We start from the raw sequence: 15,300 nt of genomic DNA, 5'->3' as shown, positions 1-15,300 counted from the left end.
GGGGGTGTGACCACGCTGCGCGTGCGCATTGGAGCGCGCCGATCGGGTGCGAGTTCTACGCGGGGAAGCTGGGCGAGTCTGTGTCGGCTCCTCGCTGGGCGGCTACAGCTCCACGTGCTCCCAGCGGCCGGTTGAGACCGTTGGCGGAGTCGACTGAGAGGTAAGGGCGGCTTGGAGCCCCGGGCCTGGAGGGCGGGCGATGGCGGCATTGGCCACCTTCCTTGCTGACCCGCTCGCGGGCAAAGCTTGGAGTTCTGAGCTCCGAGAGACATTCCGTCCGGATCTTTAGTTAGAGAGGCCCTGGGGGCCGTCCAGGATGGCGTGGTTGGTCCCCACCGCACGGGGCTTTAGACCTTCTGCCTGATGGGGGGGGGGGGGGAAGCTTTTCTCTAAGTCTCGTGAACTAGGTCCTGAGGAGGGGTCTGAGGTCTCCTGGAGCTCAGACACTAAAGACCTAAGAACTGAGTGCTAATCCCCAAATCTCCAACTAGGTGCAGGCTACTTAACTCCTGTTGTACCCTGCTTTACGTCTGTCCAAAAGGGATGCTAGAAAACCTAACTTGGTGTGTATGTGAAGATCACAGGGGTAAAGGGGTTGTCGGCACATAGTAGTTGCTCAGCAAATGTCAGCATTTTCCTGCAGCACCTACCTCTTAGGAGGTAGTGTTAAGAGAGATGAGAGTAGGATGTGTACCTGCAAGCCTAGCTTCTGGCCATTGAGGGCCTAGGACACCGAGCCTGCTCAAATTGTGTCAGGCGTCTAGTGTCTACCATAGTGCCTAACACATTTAGGTATTCAGGTGAGGCTGCGGTGGGGAGGCTCCGAATGCATGACTTGGATTCTTTGAGCGTCAATGGAAACAGGTCCCCGGCTCATGGTCTTCCCCCAGGCCCCAAGAGGGTGGAGATGTGGGCTTGTCTTTTCCTCTCTTGCACTGCATCTGTGATTTTTCTGGGAATTCTCCTGGAAGGGGCCTGTGTCTAGTTTTGATGGGCTGACTCCCTATTTCACAGATGGGGAGAACGGGAAGTTTAAAGAGAACAGTGCTTTGCTCACTTGGGTCTCATGCTGGAGTTGCCAGCCTGGCCTTTAACATGTGCTGTTTTTAGGGCAACCATAGTCAGTGTGCGCACATGAGGTAGACAAATATGCTAAGAATAGGGAGATAGTCTGGTCTGTAAAGTGCTTGCCACACAAGCATGCGGATCTGAATTCTCACGTCCAGAGTCCATCCAAAAGCAAGGCGTGGTGATGGATCCCTGGCACTCACTAGCCAGCTAGCCTGGTCTAATTAGCAAGCCCTCCAGCTCCCGGTGAGAGAAAAGGGAGGGGGTGGAGACACGGATCAGCAATTAAAGAGTACTTGCTGGTCTTCAAGAGGACCTGCGTTCAATTCCCAGCCCCCAGAATCCAAGAGACCCAGTACCTTCTTCTGACCTCGGTGAGTAGTAGGCACATATATACACAGAGGCAAAGCACTTCAGACACAATAAATAAATCTCTAGAAAAGAGGAGGCTGGCGACTCCTGAGGTTGACCTCCGGCCTTCCCAAGTCGCTCTTGGTTGTAGTGTTTATCACGGCAATGGAAGCCTAACAGGGCATTGCTTGTCTTCACTTAGCCCAAGACTCTGTCTCATAGTTTGGGGCCGTCACACTTGTGGCCTGGACTAAGGTTACCACCCTGATGGATGGTCGTCAGTTGAGCTGGCTTTTGTGATTCTGAGCCTTACTGTTGTTTGTAGTATGTACTTACAAATGAAAGGTATTTTCCCCAGATTGGATGTGCTGCCCAGCCAAGGTGACCCTGGGGCTGGCTTGTCCCTCCCTGGATCTGAATAAGCGCCTTACAAATCTTATCTCATTAGCTAAGCAGGTGGACACACGGTCCCATTTCATATCCAATAAGTAGATAGAAAACCAGTTGAGCACGGCCCTAGACTGATGTTTCCGTTAGACATACGACCTGATTGCAACCTTCTCCTGGGTTGGTGTTCACACTGTGCCATGACCATGGAGACCTATTTTTCATAGATGCTGTGTGCATATTTTTGCCATACTACATCTATCACTTCCTGTGTCACATATTTCCAGTGACCTTTGGGGGCTTTAATTCTGGTCTTTCGCAACAACAGATCTATGGAGTGCAAGGTTTGCTGAAGACTGCCCTCTCCTCTGCTTGACCAGAAACAGCAGCTGAAACAGGATGAAAGGCTCTAAGTCACCTAAGCTGAGGGTGTTTTCATCATCTTCATTGTGGAAATGTTTTCTGTTGTGTCCATGGATCCTTCCACTAATCATAGCACTGTTGGCCGTGCTATGGTGGCAGTCCATTTCTTGGTATCTAACCAGTGACTTTCCTCCTGTTCTTACATAAATGTGTAAAGTGGCCAGACTAGGTAGTAGTTGGCTCTTATTCCTGCCTTTCCTCATTTGGGCGGCAGAACTGCTGCCCCTGCTACCTGGTGTTTATTTACCTCCACCTGCCTTGTGTAGAATGATAACATGTCGGAAGCCGGGCCGTGGTAAACATTAAGCATGGTCCCAGCTCCCTAAGGTGTGACACCTGTCTTTAAAAATAACACTGGGCTAGATGGCAGTACTTGAATGGCCTACACTGGTCCTGTCTGCCTCAGTCTCCCTTTGGTGCCAGGCTGTGGGTGCCCACACGCCTTCCCTTGCTAATGAGCTCTGTTCGCACGGACACTGGTGTCGGGGACCTCTGCTTTATATCTAACACTGCCCAGCAGTGTCCCCACAGGCCAGGAGGCCTTTGTACACCAGAACGGACATTTCCATTCAGAGCCCTGTGGAAGAATACAGATCTTGCTTTGGCATGACCTCGGTGGCATGTGTCAGGGGGAAATGGTGATTTATGCTCGAATTCACTGTAAACCAAGTGCAGCTCATCGGTGTTGAGGAGTTCTGACATGAAGCAGAGAAGCAAGTTCTGTGTGTTTCCTTGGTCCTCACCCTTCATTTGATACTGAGGAGGAGGAGGAGGGTGCTGGGTTAAGCAGCTCTCAGTATTTGGGCTGAATGAAGCCCATTTTATAAGAACAGCACTGCTCTCTTGGAGTCTGGTGATTAAAAGGCCATGTTAGCATGGAAAGTTACCATGGTATTTGTAACACTTTAGGAATCTGTTTGCAGAGTACAGTTGCTTGCATGCAATGCGAAGTGGCTGTGTGTGTGCAGATGCCCCTCCATGCTGGGTGCACTTGGGGAGGCTGGCACACCTGGGTTTGCAAGCTCCTGTAATAGGCTCCTTCTCTTCCTCCCTCCCGTGCATAAGCCCTACTGAAACATTTATTTGCCCTTGTCCACTAAGGCCAAGGGATGTCTTTATCTTAACACTTGTGACTCCATCATTGTGCATGTAAGAATAGGGTTGTTTGTTTGTTTGCTTGCTTGCATGTTTTTCTTCATTGGAATTGTTCTTTGGCTTTTCCTTGCTAAGCTCCGCTGCCTGTCCCCTTGCTTTGTGACTCTTGCAGTCACAGTAAGTCCGCAAAGCACACCTTCACTGTGATGCTGGTTACCACTTTGATTTTGTACATTTATGCGGGGAGTGGGGGTGGGGTGCATGAGGGCATTAGGGAAAGTTTTATCAGTGCTGCCCATCTGCCAGGTTTAAATCCTTTCACACTGTCCTAGCTAAGTTCTCATTCTCTGTGCCTCTGTGCCTCATAGTAAAGGCACATGACATCCTTCCTGAGAAAGCTCGTTGCGAGGGCTCAGTAGGTTTTCATCTGAACATAGTTCCTGGTTTGTGCTAAACCTCAGCCCGCTTTTCTGCCACTGGTGTTACATTATTTCTCAGAGATTACTGATATGCTTGGAGCCTGCTCTTTTATTATGGAATTCATTTATTGGGAGGAGTTTCAGCTTCTTATAATTATCTTGTTTTGTTTTTTAGGGCAAGAATTCAAACCTATCTCAGGGAATATTTAATCATTTAACCAAAAATGGTATTTTTTACATGCAATGCATGTGGTGAATCAGTGAAGAAAATACAGGTGGAAAAGCATGTGTCTGTCTGCAGAAACTGTGAATGTCTTTCCTGCATTGACTGTGGGAAAGATTTCTGGTAAGTTGTGATGATTCGTAAGGTCCAGGTACAGACGCCGTTACGCACAAAGCTTGGGAAAATAGAGGAGCAAAATGAGGATGGAGACTAAGGTAGAACCTTATGGTCTGTTGACAACACTTGGTGTAGCTCTTCAGGAAGTGCCATTTCATTTTAAGTACTTGTTAAAGAGAAGACCAGAGGGACAGGATCCTGTTGGTTAGAGAATTTGGGACCAGTAAGGTGGCTCAGTGGGTTTAAAGCATATGCCCATACTAGTGTGACCACCAAGTTCCATCCCCAGGACCCAAGGTGGAAGAGTGAACTGATGCCCCCAAATTGTCCTTGGACCTCCATGTGCACTCTGTGGGACTTAGCTTACGTGCACATACACACACACACACACACACACACACACACACACACACAATTTTGGGGGGCTTATAGTTGAAGGGAATATGGTTCAGTGGCAGAGCTCTTACCTGGTATGCACAAGGCCATAGGTTTAATTCCTAGCACCATCAAGAGATTTTTTTTTCTTTTATAGAAAATTTGATCCTTCAGTTTCCTAGTTGGTGTTTGCTCCCACTGCTATCCAGTGCAAGGAAGTAAGCCCTCAGAGCTAGGGGGTGGGTACATTGTTACTGGTTTGTCAGAGCCCATTCCCTGAAGAAAGCAACAAAGAAACAGGAAAAAATAGGTTAAGAGTTAGGGTGTGTGTGCCCATTGGCCAGGTGTGGAGAGTCACAAATAGTAATCAGTGTGCTGTCTTTGAGAGGCACTAGTATGGTGTCAGCCCAGTGTTGAACCATGGGTCCCTCTGCAGGGGCGATGACTACAAAAGCCACGTGAAGTGCATCAGTGAAGGTCAGAAGTACGGGGGCAAAGACTATGAAGCCAAGACACACAAAGGTGACGCAAAACAGCAGGCGTGGATTCAGGTAAGGGTCTTTCCCATCCTGCCCATCCCATGCCGCTTTCCTTCTGGGGCTTCAGTGGTTAAGTGTGTCGCCTTTGCACACCTTAGGGTGGAGCAGAAGTATCAGAATATCTTGAGAAAGACAATTGTCTACATTTATCTTTGGCTCATGATTTTTACAGATTGAGGGTTCCTGCTAACTCTATTTTGCCTATAAAACAAAATCAAAGTGTGTATAGGTTCCCAGTGGTAGAGGGCTTACAGCTAAAGCCGGCTCAGTCTGTCACATCTCAACAAAGTAGGCATTTTTACAAATGTGAGGAATTTTCTAGTGAAGATCTGTACAACAGCAGTGAGCTCTGGTTTGAAAGAAGGTGAGCTGAGCAGACAGATGCCTCCTTTGTGGAGACTGCATTTTCCTGAAAAAAAAAATCAGATTAGTTCCCAACTAAATGGCTGAGTGTGGGTGTGAATTTGGAGTGTTGGCTCTCTGAAGGTGCACACTCCTGGCACGACCCTCAGGAAGGACTTGAGAAGCTGTAGAAACCGTTATCTTTAAGATGTGTGTGGTGCTGGTGAGACAGCCGGGCTAGGGTACAGTGCTCTCACCTCCCCACTGAGCCATCTCGCCAAACCTTAGTGTTGTCTGTCTGGTATGTAAGAAACCGTTCCCAGATTAAGATATCTTAAAGTTTTGTTCCCCCTGAGCTTTTATAGTTTAACTTTTTAAATTTAGATAATTGATTACTTTTGAAGTATTTTGGGGGTAACATACAGTTGGGGTCCAGTTTTGTGTGAGGATCCACTATTCCTAGCATTATTTCTTGAACAGGGGTCCATTCTTCCATGGACTGTTGATATCCTGGTCAAAAAGCCTTTGGCCATATTCTCGGCGGCTTATTCCTCCATTTTCTGTTCTTTCCCAGTGGTTTTTGTGACAGTACCACTCTCTGGATCATTGTAGCTTTATAGTAAGTTTTGAAATTTAAAAAAAAAAACTATTATTTTTCAAGATTATTTCGTTGTTTGGAGTCCCTCAGGGTTCCATGTACACTAGACCACTCCTACCGCTGGACTTTGCCAAGGCTGTGAGGTTGACATTGTGGTGTTGCCTCAGTCCATGGGATTAATGCCCTCTCATTCGTGTGGCAGTGTTTAGTGCACAGCTCTTTCACCTCTTGGGTTATGGTTCCTTCTGTGGTTTTGCAAATGGGATGCTCCTAATGTTCACGTTGTACCTTGCTTTTTAAGAGTTGATTGTGCATTCTTCCCCTTAATCAGTTGTTAGTTCTGTCAGCACTCTGTGGAGCTTTCCACCTATGAGGTCATGTTCCCTCAAAGCCTACCTGTACACCTGTGGCCTGATTTTGTCCCTTCTGTTAAGGAGACTTTGGCTTCTTTTTCTTGCTTAACTGCTTTGGCCAGGACTTCAGTGCTGTGTTGAATAGGAGAATATTTCTCATTACGCACAGCTGTGAATATAGAATCTTGGCTTAGAATGTAATTATGTCATTTATTTTCTTCTTCTTTTAATAGAAAATTAATGAATTAATAAAGAAACCCAACGTCAGCCCCAAGGTGCGAGAACTTTTACAGCAAATTAGTGCTTTTGACAATGTTCCCAGAAAAAAGGCAAAGTTTCAGGTATGGATTTAAATGACAAATCAGGGTTAAGTCCCAAATCAGGGGTGGTCCATCAGTGACCTATCAGAGGGAACAGTGGCTCTTTCTCTTGTGTCTGCAGAACTGGATGAAAAACAGCCTGAAAGTGCACAGCGACTCTGTTCTGGAGCAGGTGTGGAACATCTTCTCTGAAGCATCCAGCAGTGTGAGTCCACTCCACTTTGTGATTGCAGCGTGACGGTCAATGGGAAATAACAAAGTGGGGTGTCGTGTCTGAAGGTCAAAGGCATTTTCAGAGAACCTCTGTGCTCTCTCCTTAATGGGCAGGAATGATCTGGGAGCACCCGGTGTGCAGACTCGGTCACTCATCTGACATGCGTGGCAGTGGGACCAGTGCATGGGAGCGGTCTAGGATTTGATGCCTGGCTGGCCTGCTTCTGGTCCCTGTTGTGCCTTGTGTGTGTTTGATCATGGCCACATTAGCTGGTCTCTGAGCCTCCGCCTTCTAATCTAAAACATCTGGACTACTATACACTTGGTATTATTCCTTACTTATTGCAGACTTTAAGTATCTCAGGAGTAGCTTGGTGTAATGAAGAACGTTTGAACAGGCTCGGGGCATCATAGCTTAGTGGTCTTTCAGCCAAGAGTGCGGGTCCCCAGACCCTCTGTGTGTTGTAGGGATGTGTGTATTTAGTGATGCTCAGTCAGCCTGAATCTGCCTATTGGTGAAGGTGATTGGGTAGAGAGCCCCCTGGGGTAGACTAGGAGCAGGACCCAGCTTGCTGTTCATCACTCAAATTGTTGGCTCTATTGTTAATGTACAACTATCCACTTAACATCCTGTTGGGGACTTTGTTCAGCCCTGTGAGAACAGGAGGATGCTCTGGCTAGTCTGACCCTAGTCAGCATTCTAGAACTTAATGCTAATATGAAGTGCTTGCTGCATAAGCATGGGGACCTGAGTTTGGATCCCCAGTGCTCACATACAAGCTTGGCATGGCCGCGCTTTCTGTAACCACAGCTGTGAGGAGGCAGACACAAGTGGATCCCGAGGGCTTGTGAGAGACCCTGTCTTAAAAAATAAGATGGAAAGCAACTGAAAAGACTCCTAATGTTGACTTCTGGCTTCCACACATGTACACACGAGCAAGTGTACCTATATACTTGCACACACAAAAAAAAGAAACACAAAGTGAGATCAGGTATATCTTGTACTTGTCTCTCCACAATACACAGATTGGACTGTTGAACTCTTAAAACCATTTATCATTTAATTGCCATGAATGTTACATATAATTTTAAGAGAAGATTTCTATTATTTTTACAAAAATTCAAAGATTTGAAATTGCTTAGTTCAACTGGAGGATTTTGATTTTTGTATAGTTCTTTTGAATTTATGAACTCATTAAAACTAGAGGAAAATGAGCAGTCAGTAAAGAGTAAATAAAAAGTGTATAGTAGCAGCCCTGGTGCCTCTGCCCAGGCACATCTCCAGAGCAAACTGGCCTTTGGCTTGGGCATGTCATCCTGTAACCACAGGCATGGGGGGGTGAGGTGCTTTTCTGTTTCTGATGTACAGCTTCTCCCCATTTCAGTCAGCAGGGGTACCATAGCTGTAGCCATCATTAGGTGATGCGGCTGAGTGTGGTGGGAACAGACAAGAGCAGATAAAGGGTTACATATGTGCCAGGTCTTACTGCTATGACGAGCAAACGACAGTGGACAGAGAGGAAAGGGGTTGTGCTGCTCTACCGGGGAAGAGTCAGGCGAGGCACCCCTTGGAAGCAGGGGAGGAGTGGGAAGAACTGATCCATCCTGCAGCCATGAGCCGGTTGGACACCAGTTAGAGACTGTCTGTGCCTAGGAGAAGGGAAGTTAAAGGCTGGCTCTCAGTGGTCATGCGTTACTCTTAAGTATTGAATGTTCTCAAGGGCCCATGTATTGAAGGCTCATCATCAGCTTCTGGCACTGTTGGGAGGTGTGGAGCTACTAGCAAGTGAGGCCTGGTCAGAGGATGTTCCCTTGAGGGGGCATTGAGACCTCAGCCCCTTCCTTGTTTGTTCTCTTTGTTTCTGATTCATGGCATGAGTGTTTACCCTGCCACACCCTTGCCTGAGACCCAAAGCGTTTCAGTCTTGCGCAGGAACCTTCAGAATCATCAGCCGAGATCAATGTTCTCTAAGCTAGTCACCTCATGTATTCATTACAGCAATGGGGAACTGGCTAGTAATTGTAATAACTACCAGAAAAAGATAGTCATAGGAAAAGGGTGAAGGATGCCTCCCACTTAGCTTCCTTGGCCTGTTTCTGGATTTGCACCAAGCCTCTTCCCCAGGAGCCTTGCCAGCTTCTCAGAAATCCTCAGCAGTTTAGTTTGTCTGCTCCCCAGTGCTGCCCTCTGGGTACTGAGCAGTAAGGACTGAGTTAGTGTGCCAAGTGAAGGCTGCTTTGTATTCATTTGACATTGCAGAGAGGAACACTTGTTCCATGTCTTCTGAAAACCAAGGGGTGGAACTTGCTGTGAAGCTTGTGGATACCTCAACCCAGGCTTCCCAGCACCTGGGCTGCCTCCTTGCTCCCTCTGCAGAGGCCCATGACTCAGTACCCTGTTCTGACACATGTTGAGAAATCAGTACAGTAAGAACATAGCAGAGAGGGGAACTGTCTGCATGGGGCCTGGGGCCCATGTCACTAAGTACAGAAGTGGGCAGAAAGAAAGCTTCAGCACAGTGTATGCTGTGGGCCCCCAGCCCCTCCCCCCATTATCTGGGGCTACAACAATCTCAGGCTGGGTACTTTCTAAAAGGCTTGGGTGGCTCATGCCTTCGAAAGTCTAAGATCAGATGGTCGCATTTGTTAAGCTTCTGCCGGCCACAGGTAATGTGATGGGAGCATTTTGGGAAGTGGTAACGTGGCTGTCAGGAAGCTAACAAGGTTTGGGATGGGTTTGGTCTCAACTCACCAGGGGCAGCATCCCTGATGATCTAACCCTCACAGGCCTTCCATCATGGAGGTTCTGCCACTTCTGGTCCCTTCACATGGGGAGCCATCCTGCTGCGCCTGCACTGAGGGAGGCACTCAGGCCCATCAGATTCTCCTGCCCATTCTTTACACTGGCAGCTGTCCGTGACTGTTCTGAGGGCAGCCATCTCATCTGGACACTGGCAGCTGTCCGTGACTGTTCTGAGGGCAGCCAACTCATCTGGAGAAGGACCATGTGACAGTCCCTTTGTCTGTACTCAGTCATCTACATCACCTGCATCGTGTCCACTGTCCTACCCACAGGGCATACTTTCTCATGTTACCATATGTCAGCTGTGCATGGAGGTTGCACATGCCCTGTCCTACAGAGGAAGCCCTAGCTCCCGAGTACCTACCTGCCTGCAGTGGAACTGGACCTTGAGCCCAGCTCTGCAGACCTGCAGCTCCCTGGCTTACCCACACCTGGCTGCTCTTTCCTCATCCAGATAAGGATGACTGGGAGCCAGAATTACAGGCTGGCTTCATTTCACCCTTTAATACTATGAAAACAGGTTCCAAAATGGGGTATGAGCTTGGGGGTGTTTTGCATGTGTAGTGCTAAACTTATCTGTGAGGTATCACGATCATAACCAGTATAGTGTAGACAGTAGGTGTGGCCAGACCAAGTACTTAGATGATTCTTGTTTTACTTCATAAGGAGCAAGATCAGCAGCCACCCAGCAATATGGCCAAGCCGCACGTAGAAACCCCCACTAAGGTTCCATCTGCGAAAACAAATGGCACCACAGAGGAGCAAACAGAGGCAAAGAAGAATAAAAGAGAAAGGAAGGAAGAGCGGCAGAAGAGCAGGAAGAAAGAGAAGAAAGAGCTGAAATTAGAAAACCACCAGGAAAACCTGAAGGGCCAGAAGCCAAAGAAGCGCAAAAAGGGCCGGGAGGCTGGACATGAGGCTGACGGGGAGGAGACCGCTGCCGAGGCCAATGGCCCACCACAGAAGAAGAGAGCCTGGGGTGGGCCTGCCTCAGCAGACGGAGCAGACCAAAACGGGGGCCCCAGGGAAAATGCTGATGAGGGGCAGACCAAAACAGCAGCAGGAAAACGGAAGCGCCAGAAGCACTCGGAAGGTGTGTGCCCGGCCTGTGCATTGGGTTCTTACTGGGGCTGCGCATTTCAGGTACGGGGAAATGTGTTAGGCCTCACATGATGGCCAAACAGGGAGAAGCGCAGAAGCTCGGGGAGGGGAGGCGGGGGTCCAGCTGACCTCACCTCTTAGCTTTCTGCTGCTCATCGTCAGCAAGCGCGATACCAGCTCCTTCAGTGAGGTGTGGGAGGGAGCTGGTGTGCTGACGAAGCCTGGCTTCTGTGAGTGGTAGCCCCTAAACCTTCTTGCTTCTCTAACAGTTGAGTCCGATTCCAAGAAGAAAAAGATGAAGGTGTCAGGACAGCCTGAGGAGGGAGAGCCCGAGGACCGTGAGGCTCCATCCAAAGGTACCACTGCCTGTGTTTACTCTAAGTGGGTAGGGAAGAGATATTCCTTGCCAGAGACGGGCCAGGTACTTCCTTGCAGAGTCATGCCCATCAGAGGCACAGCTAAGAATTTTAAAGTTAATCCAGTGCTCAAGGCCTGTGAGTTGGTGCCACAATGCCTTTATTCTCTTAAGGAAAAGCGGGAGGGGGTCTGGATTGAAAGTACATAGAAATGTTAGCTAGCATTTCACTACTGTAACAAATACCTAAGAGGATCAAACTATAAACTCATTTTGGCTCATGGTCATTGGGCCCTGTTGATCTTGGGCCTGTGGTAAGGCCCTGCTATTCAGAAGGCCAGGAAGAAAGAGAAGAGACCCAAGTCCCACAGCCTCTTAGAGGTCATATCTGCAATGACTCAAATACCTACTGGTGTTACACATTGTCAAGGTTTCTATCCTTAAGTGGCACTGTTCCCCTTCTGTCTCTGGGTCTGTTCCCAGACTTTCCTTGCATGAAGCCCCATGGCCACCTCCCAACCCTGTAAAGCATGCGTACTGTCAGACTCCAAGACCTTGGGGCAGGGGGCTCCTCTTAAATACCGCCTCTCACACAGCTCCTGTGTCAAGAAGCTGCAAGTTCTCTTATGAAGTGGCAGATCTGGACTCTGTGGACTCCCACCCTCTCCTGCCAGCAGAAATAAGCCAAGATGGCAGTTATGGCCATGGGTGAAGGCTCAGTGACTGGCCAAGCTTAGTCAGATCTCCTGAAGCCTCTGTCCGACTCTGTAGACCAAAGGGTCCTAAAGATTAAGTTGTTTTCTTGGCCCTTTGTCCCTTTTCTGGTTGGATTTGGGGTTTTTGTTTTCTCATTGTGATTTGAGACTCCTCTCTCTCTCTCTCTCTCTCTCTCTCTCTCTCTCTCTCTCTCTCTCTCTCTCTCTCTGTTATATATACATTTTTAAAAACTTTTAAAAAATATTTATTTCTATGAGTGTTCTATTTGCATGTATGAAAGAAGAGGCCATCAAATCCCACTCCAGAATGTGGTTGCTGTGAATTGAACTCAGGACCTCTGGAAGAATAGACAGTGCTCTTAACCACTGAGCCATCTCTCCAGTCCATACATACATTTTTTAATTTTCAAGAGTTTCTCTGTGGATCCCTGGCTGTCCAGGACTCTATAGACTAGGCTAGCCTTGAATTTGGAGACCCACCTGCCTCTGCCTTCTGAGTGCGGGATTAAAAGTGTGTGCCACCAAATACAGCTACTTCGCTCCCCACCCCCACCCCCACCCCAGTAAGGGTTGAAAGGAGCCTTGCCTGTGCTAAGCGAACAGTCCATCACCGAGCTTTGTCCTCAGCCTCTTTTACTATTTTGGGGCAAAAGTATCACTAAGGTTGTCTGGGTTGGCGTTGACCTTACTCTGTACACTGGGCTTGCTGCCCTTGAATTTGTGATCCTCCTGCCTAGATTCCCAGTAGTTAAGATTACAGGCCTGTGCCCCACAACCTGCTTTTTGCTTACCTGGCTTTCTCTCCAGACCTTAAGGTGGTGGGTGTTCTTGCTGCCAGGTAGACATGAAGGAAGTCCAAGTTCCCTGTTCTTTGTTGCTGCTGGAGTGGGGGTGGGGGAGGATGTCCCCTTTGTGGACTCTGCTGTCACCTCAGCCAGGCGGCTTCTTACTCATTACCCACTAGCGTGGAAGAAAGCTCAGATTTCTTGTTCATTTTTGATACTCCCTGCCACAGCCCTTGGAAGGCAGGATTCTAACCCCAACTGCCAGTAATGTTCACTGGTTGAACCCAGGCTGTGGCACTAGCCTGGAGTTAATGGCTGTGCTGTCAGTGTTGGTGGCAGCCACCAGACATCCCTCTTTGCTGACTCTGCAGGTGCGGGCTGCCCTGGCTGGTACCTGTTGGCCTTCCAGGTCACTGGCTTGCTCAGCTTCAAGTCTAGACTGGAGCAGAAGAGCTTGCCCTTGGCAGGCCTGAGACACTGCCAGGCCGTGTTTCACTACCTTCTACGTTGTCTTAGGATTGCGGAGCCTTCAGTTAGAGTTGGGCCTAGCAGGAAAAGCAGGAGCAGGCTGAGCTGCTCAGGTGCATCTTCTATGCCCCCACAATCTCTGTGGATGCCCAGCTCAGTGTGTCTGTTGGTCTTTTCTCCTTTGAGGCCATGTCAACCATGATTCTTGTGAGGCCCATATCCCTTCACTGAGCACAGTGCCCTTAAGGATCTTTGGTGCATGGAAGCCCCTGTTACTGGGTTAGTGAAGGCCTTGGCATCTTGTTCGTGGGAGAGTCATGCCACTTTCCAGGAAGCAGACAACTGTACAGACATTTTTCTTTGCCTTTGGGGTAACAAGACAAAACAAAAGGCTGTATGTATCATTCTTTGCGTTGTAGGTAAATTCAACTGGAAGGGGACCATTAAAGCTGTTCTGAAACAGGCTCCAGACAATGAGATATCAATCAAGAAGTTAAAGAAAAAGGTACGGCCTGCAGCAAATCAGGCGTGGAACAGCTGGGGAGGGGTTGCTTTTATATATGTATGTGTTGTTTAACCCGAGACACTTCGTCAGACAGACATGTTCCAGAGCTGCTCACATGGCCTTTAGGTGTGTGCAACTAGAACAAGCCCCCCCCCATACCCCCCACCCCCTAACCCCCACCCCGTTGTCAACCCAGGGTGGCTTTCCAGCTCTGGAGCTGTCTACAGACTGTTGCCTACAGTTGACTATATTGGAAATGAGAAGTGACCTTTCCAGGCACTTTGCTTTGCTGATGTAAATAGTTGCTGGTGGTTGGTTTGTTTTGGTTTTGGTTTTGTTTTTTTCTTAAGATTTATTATTATGTATACAACACTCTGCCTGCATGTACACCTGCAATCCAGAAGAGGGCGTCAGATCACATTATAGATGGCTGTGAGCCACCATGCAGTTGCTGGGAATTGAACTCAGGACCTCCGGAAGAACAGTGCTCTTAATCTCTCCAGCTGTCCTGCTGATGCTTTTTCCAAAAAAGTTTTGTATTTATTTACTTGTGTGTATGTGTACATACACTTGCATATGTGTACATGTGCACATACACATGGAAGTCAGAGAACAGCTTTAGGAGTTGGTTCTCTCCTTCCACCGTGTGGACTCTAGGGATTGACCTTAGGTCATCAAGCTTGCAAGTCCCTTCACCAACTGAGTCATCTTGCCAGCCCTCTTTCTTTTTGATGCTGTAACTCTGTGTGACATGCAGTTATGTACACACCTGGGCAACTGCGTGTCTTCACAAGCAGAGCATGTGACCAGCATCTGGGTTGGCCCACATCTGGGTCATTTTCCATATATTTTATCCCTAAGGAAGCCTTGACAGATAGATCTGGTACATCTACAACATGGCCTCCTCACCTGACATCTGTTTCTCTTTGTAAAGGTTATAGCTCAGTATCACGCAGTGACAAATAACAATCACATGTCGGAGGAGGAGCTCCTGGCCATCTTCAACAAGAAGATCAGCAAGAACCCCACCTTTAAGGTGCTGAAGGACAGAGTCAAGCTCCTGAAGTGAGCGCTCTTGCGTCACACTCTCCTGACCGCTTCCCTCTACTGTTTGTAAAATGTGTAATGATTATAACGACCTGAATTTTTTGCTTTCTGAAACTGTGTTTTTAAGTTAAGGAATAAATATATTTTTGTTAAAGACTTTTATGAAAAAAATAAAATTTATTCTTGTCAAATTCTGCATCTGTGGTAACAAATTCTTATACTTTAAGGAAATACTGTTGGAAACTCTAGAACACGTTGTAATGACAAACGCAGATGGATTTCCCCATTCGATGAGGTGGGGGGTGTTAGTTAGGCATGTCCACCTGTTTGCCTCCATCCAGAGGTTACCTGATGGAGCTGCGGTGGTGACTGGGATTTTACCTGTGATGATCCTTGTTTAGCTAGGGGTGACAGTCTGTAGAGGAGGCGTCTCTGTGACAGGTTAGGTTAGCCTATGCAGCCAGGTTGTCAGGACGACACTGAGAAGTGTGTGGCCTGTGAAGGGTGATTGTAAGCACAAGAAAGCCTGCATCTAATCTGTTCGGCAGCTCCTGCTCCAGTGTTGGCCCAGTACATCATGGTGACTGTGCCAGTGGAACCCTGTGCCACCTCCTACTGAGAGTTGGCATTTTGCCCACAAATCCCTTAAGCCTTCAGCAGGCCAGGTGGTGGCAGCACACGCCTTTAATCCCAGCAC

General features: G+C 48.1%; 1 protein-coding gene across 4 annotated transcripts; it reads left to right on the top strand.

The window, feature by feature from the left end:
- The first annotated feature begins 27 nt into the window (after nucleotides 1–27).
- LYAR (Ly1 antibody reactive) lies at nucleotides 28–14,794 on the top strand. 4 transcript variants are annotated; one of them, XM_084798516.1, is made up of 9 exons: nucleotides 28–160; nucleotides 3,919–4,089; nucleotides 4,895–5,009; nucleotides 6,524–6,631; nucleotides 6,732–6,815; nucleotides 10,293–10,719; nucleotides 10,997–11,083; nucleotides 13,471–13,556; nucleotides 14,491–14,794. In XM_084798516.1, the coding sequence occupies exons 2-9, from the start codon at nucleotides 3,968–3,970 to the stop codon at nucleotides 14,623–14,625; spliced, it is 1,164 nt and encodes a 387-aa protein (XP_084654642.1). In that variant the 5' UTR covers nucleotides 28–160; nucleotides 3,919–3,967; the 3' UTR covers nucleotides 14,626–14,794. The 4 variants fall into 4 exon arrangements, with proteins under 4 accessions (XP_084654642.1, XP_084654645.1, XP_084654644.1 ...); XM_084798518.1 differs by lacking the exon at nucleotides 28–160 and adding an exon at nucleotides 212–324; XM_084798517.1 differs by lacking the exon at nucleotides 28–160 and adding an exon at nucleotides 457–563.
- The last annotated feature ends 506 nt before the right edge of the window (nucleotides 14,795–15,300 follow it).

Source organism: Acomys minous, assembly GCF_964271855.1.
Source record: "Acomys minous genome assembly, chromosome: 10".
In the NCBI taxonomy this organism is placed as follows: Eukaryota; Metazoa; Chordata; class Mammalia; order Rodentia; family Muridae; genus Acomys; species Acomys minous.
Note: the sequence above shows the minus strand (reverse complement) of the source record. Positions and strands in the feature narration are given on the sequence as shown.

Coding starts and splice junctions, on each gene's coding strand:
- LYAR (XM_084798516.1), top strand. CDS start 3,968: ATGGTATTTTTTACATGCAATGCATGTGGTGAATCAGTGAAGAAAATA. Junction 5,010..6,523: donor AACAGCAGGCGTGGATTCAG/GTAAGGGTCTTT, acceptor TTCTTTTAATAG/AAAATTAATGAATTAATAAA. Junction 11,084..13,470: donor CCGTGAGGCTCCATCCAAAG/GTACCACTGCCT, acceptor TTTGCGTTGTAG/GTAAATTCAACTGGAAGGGG.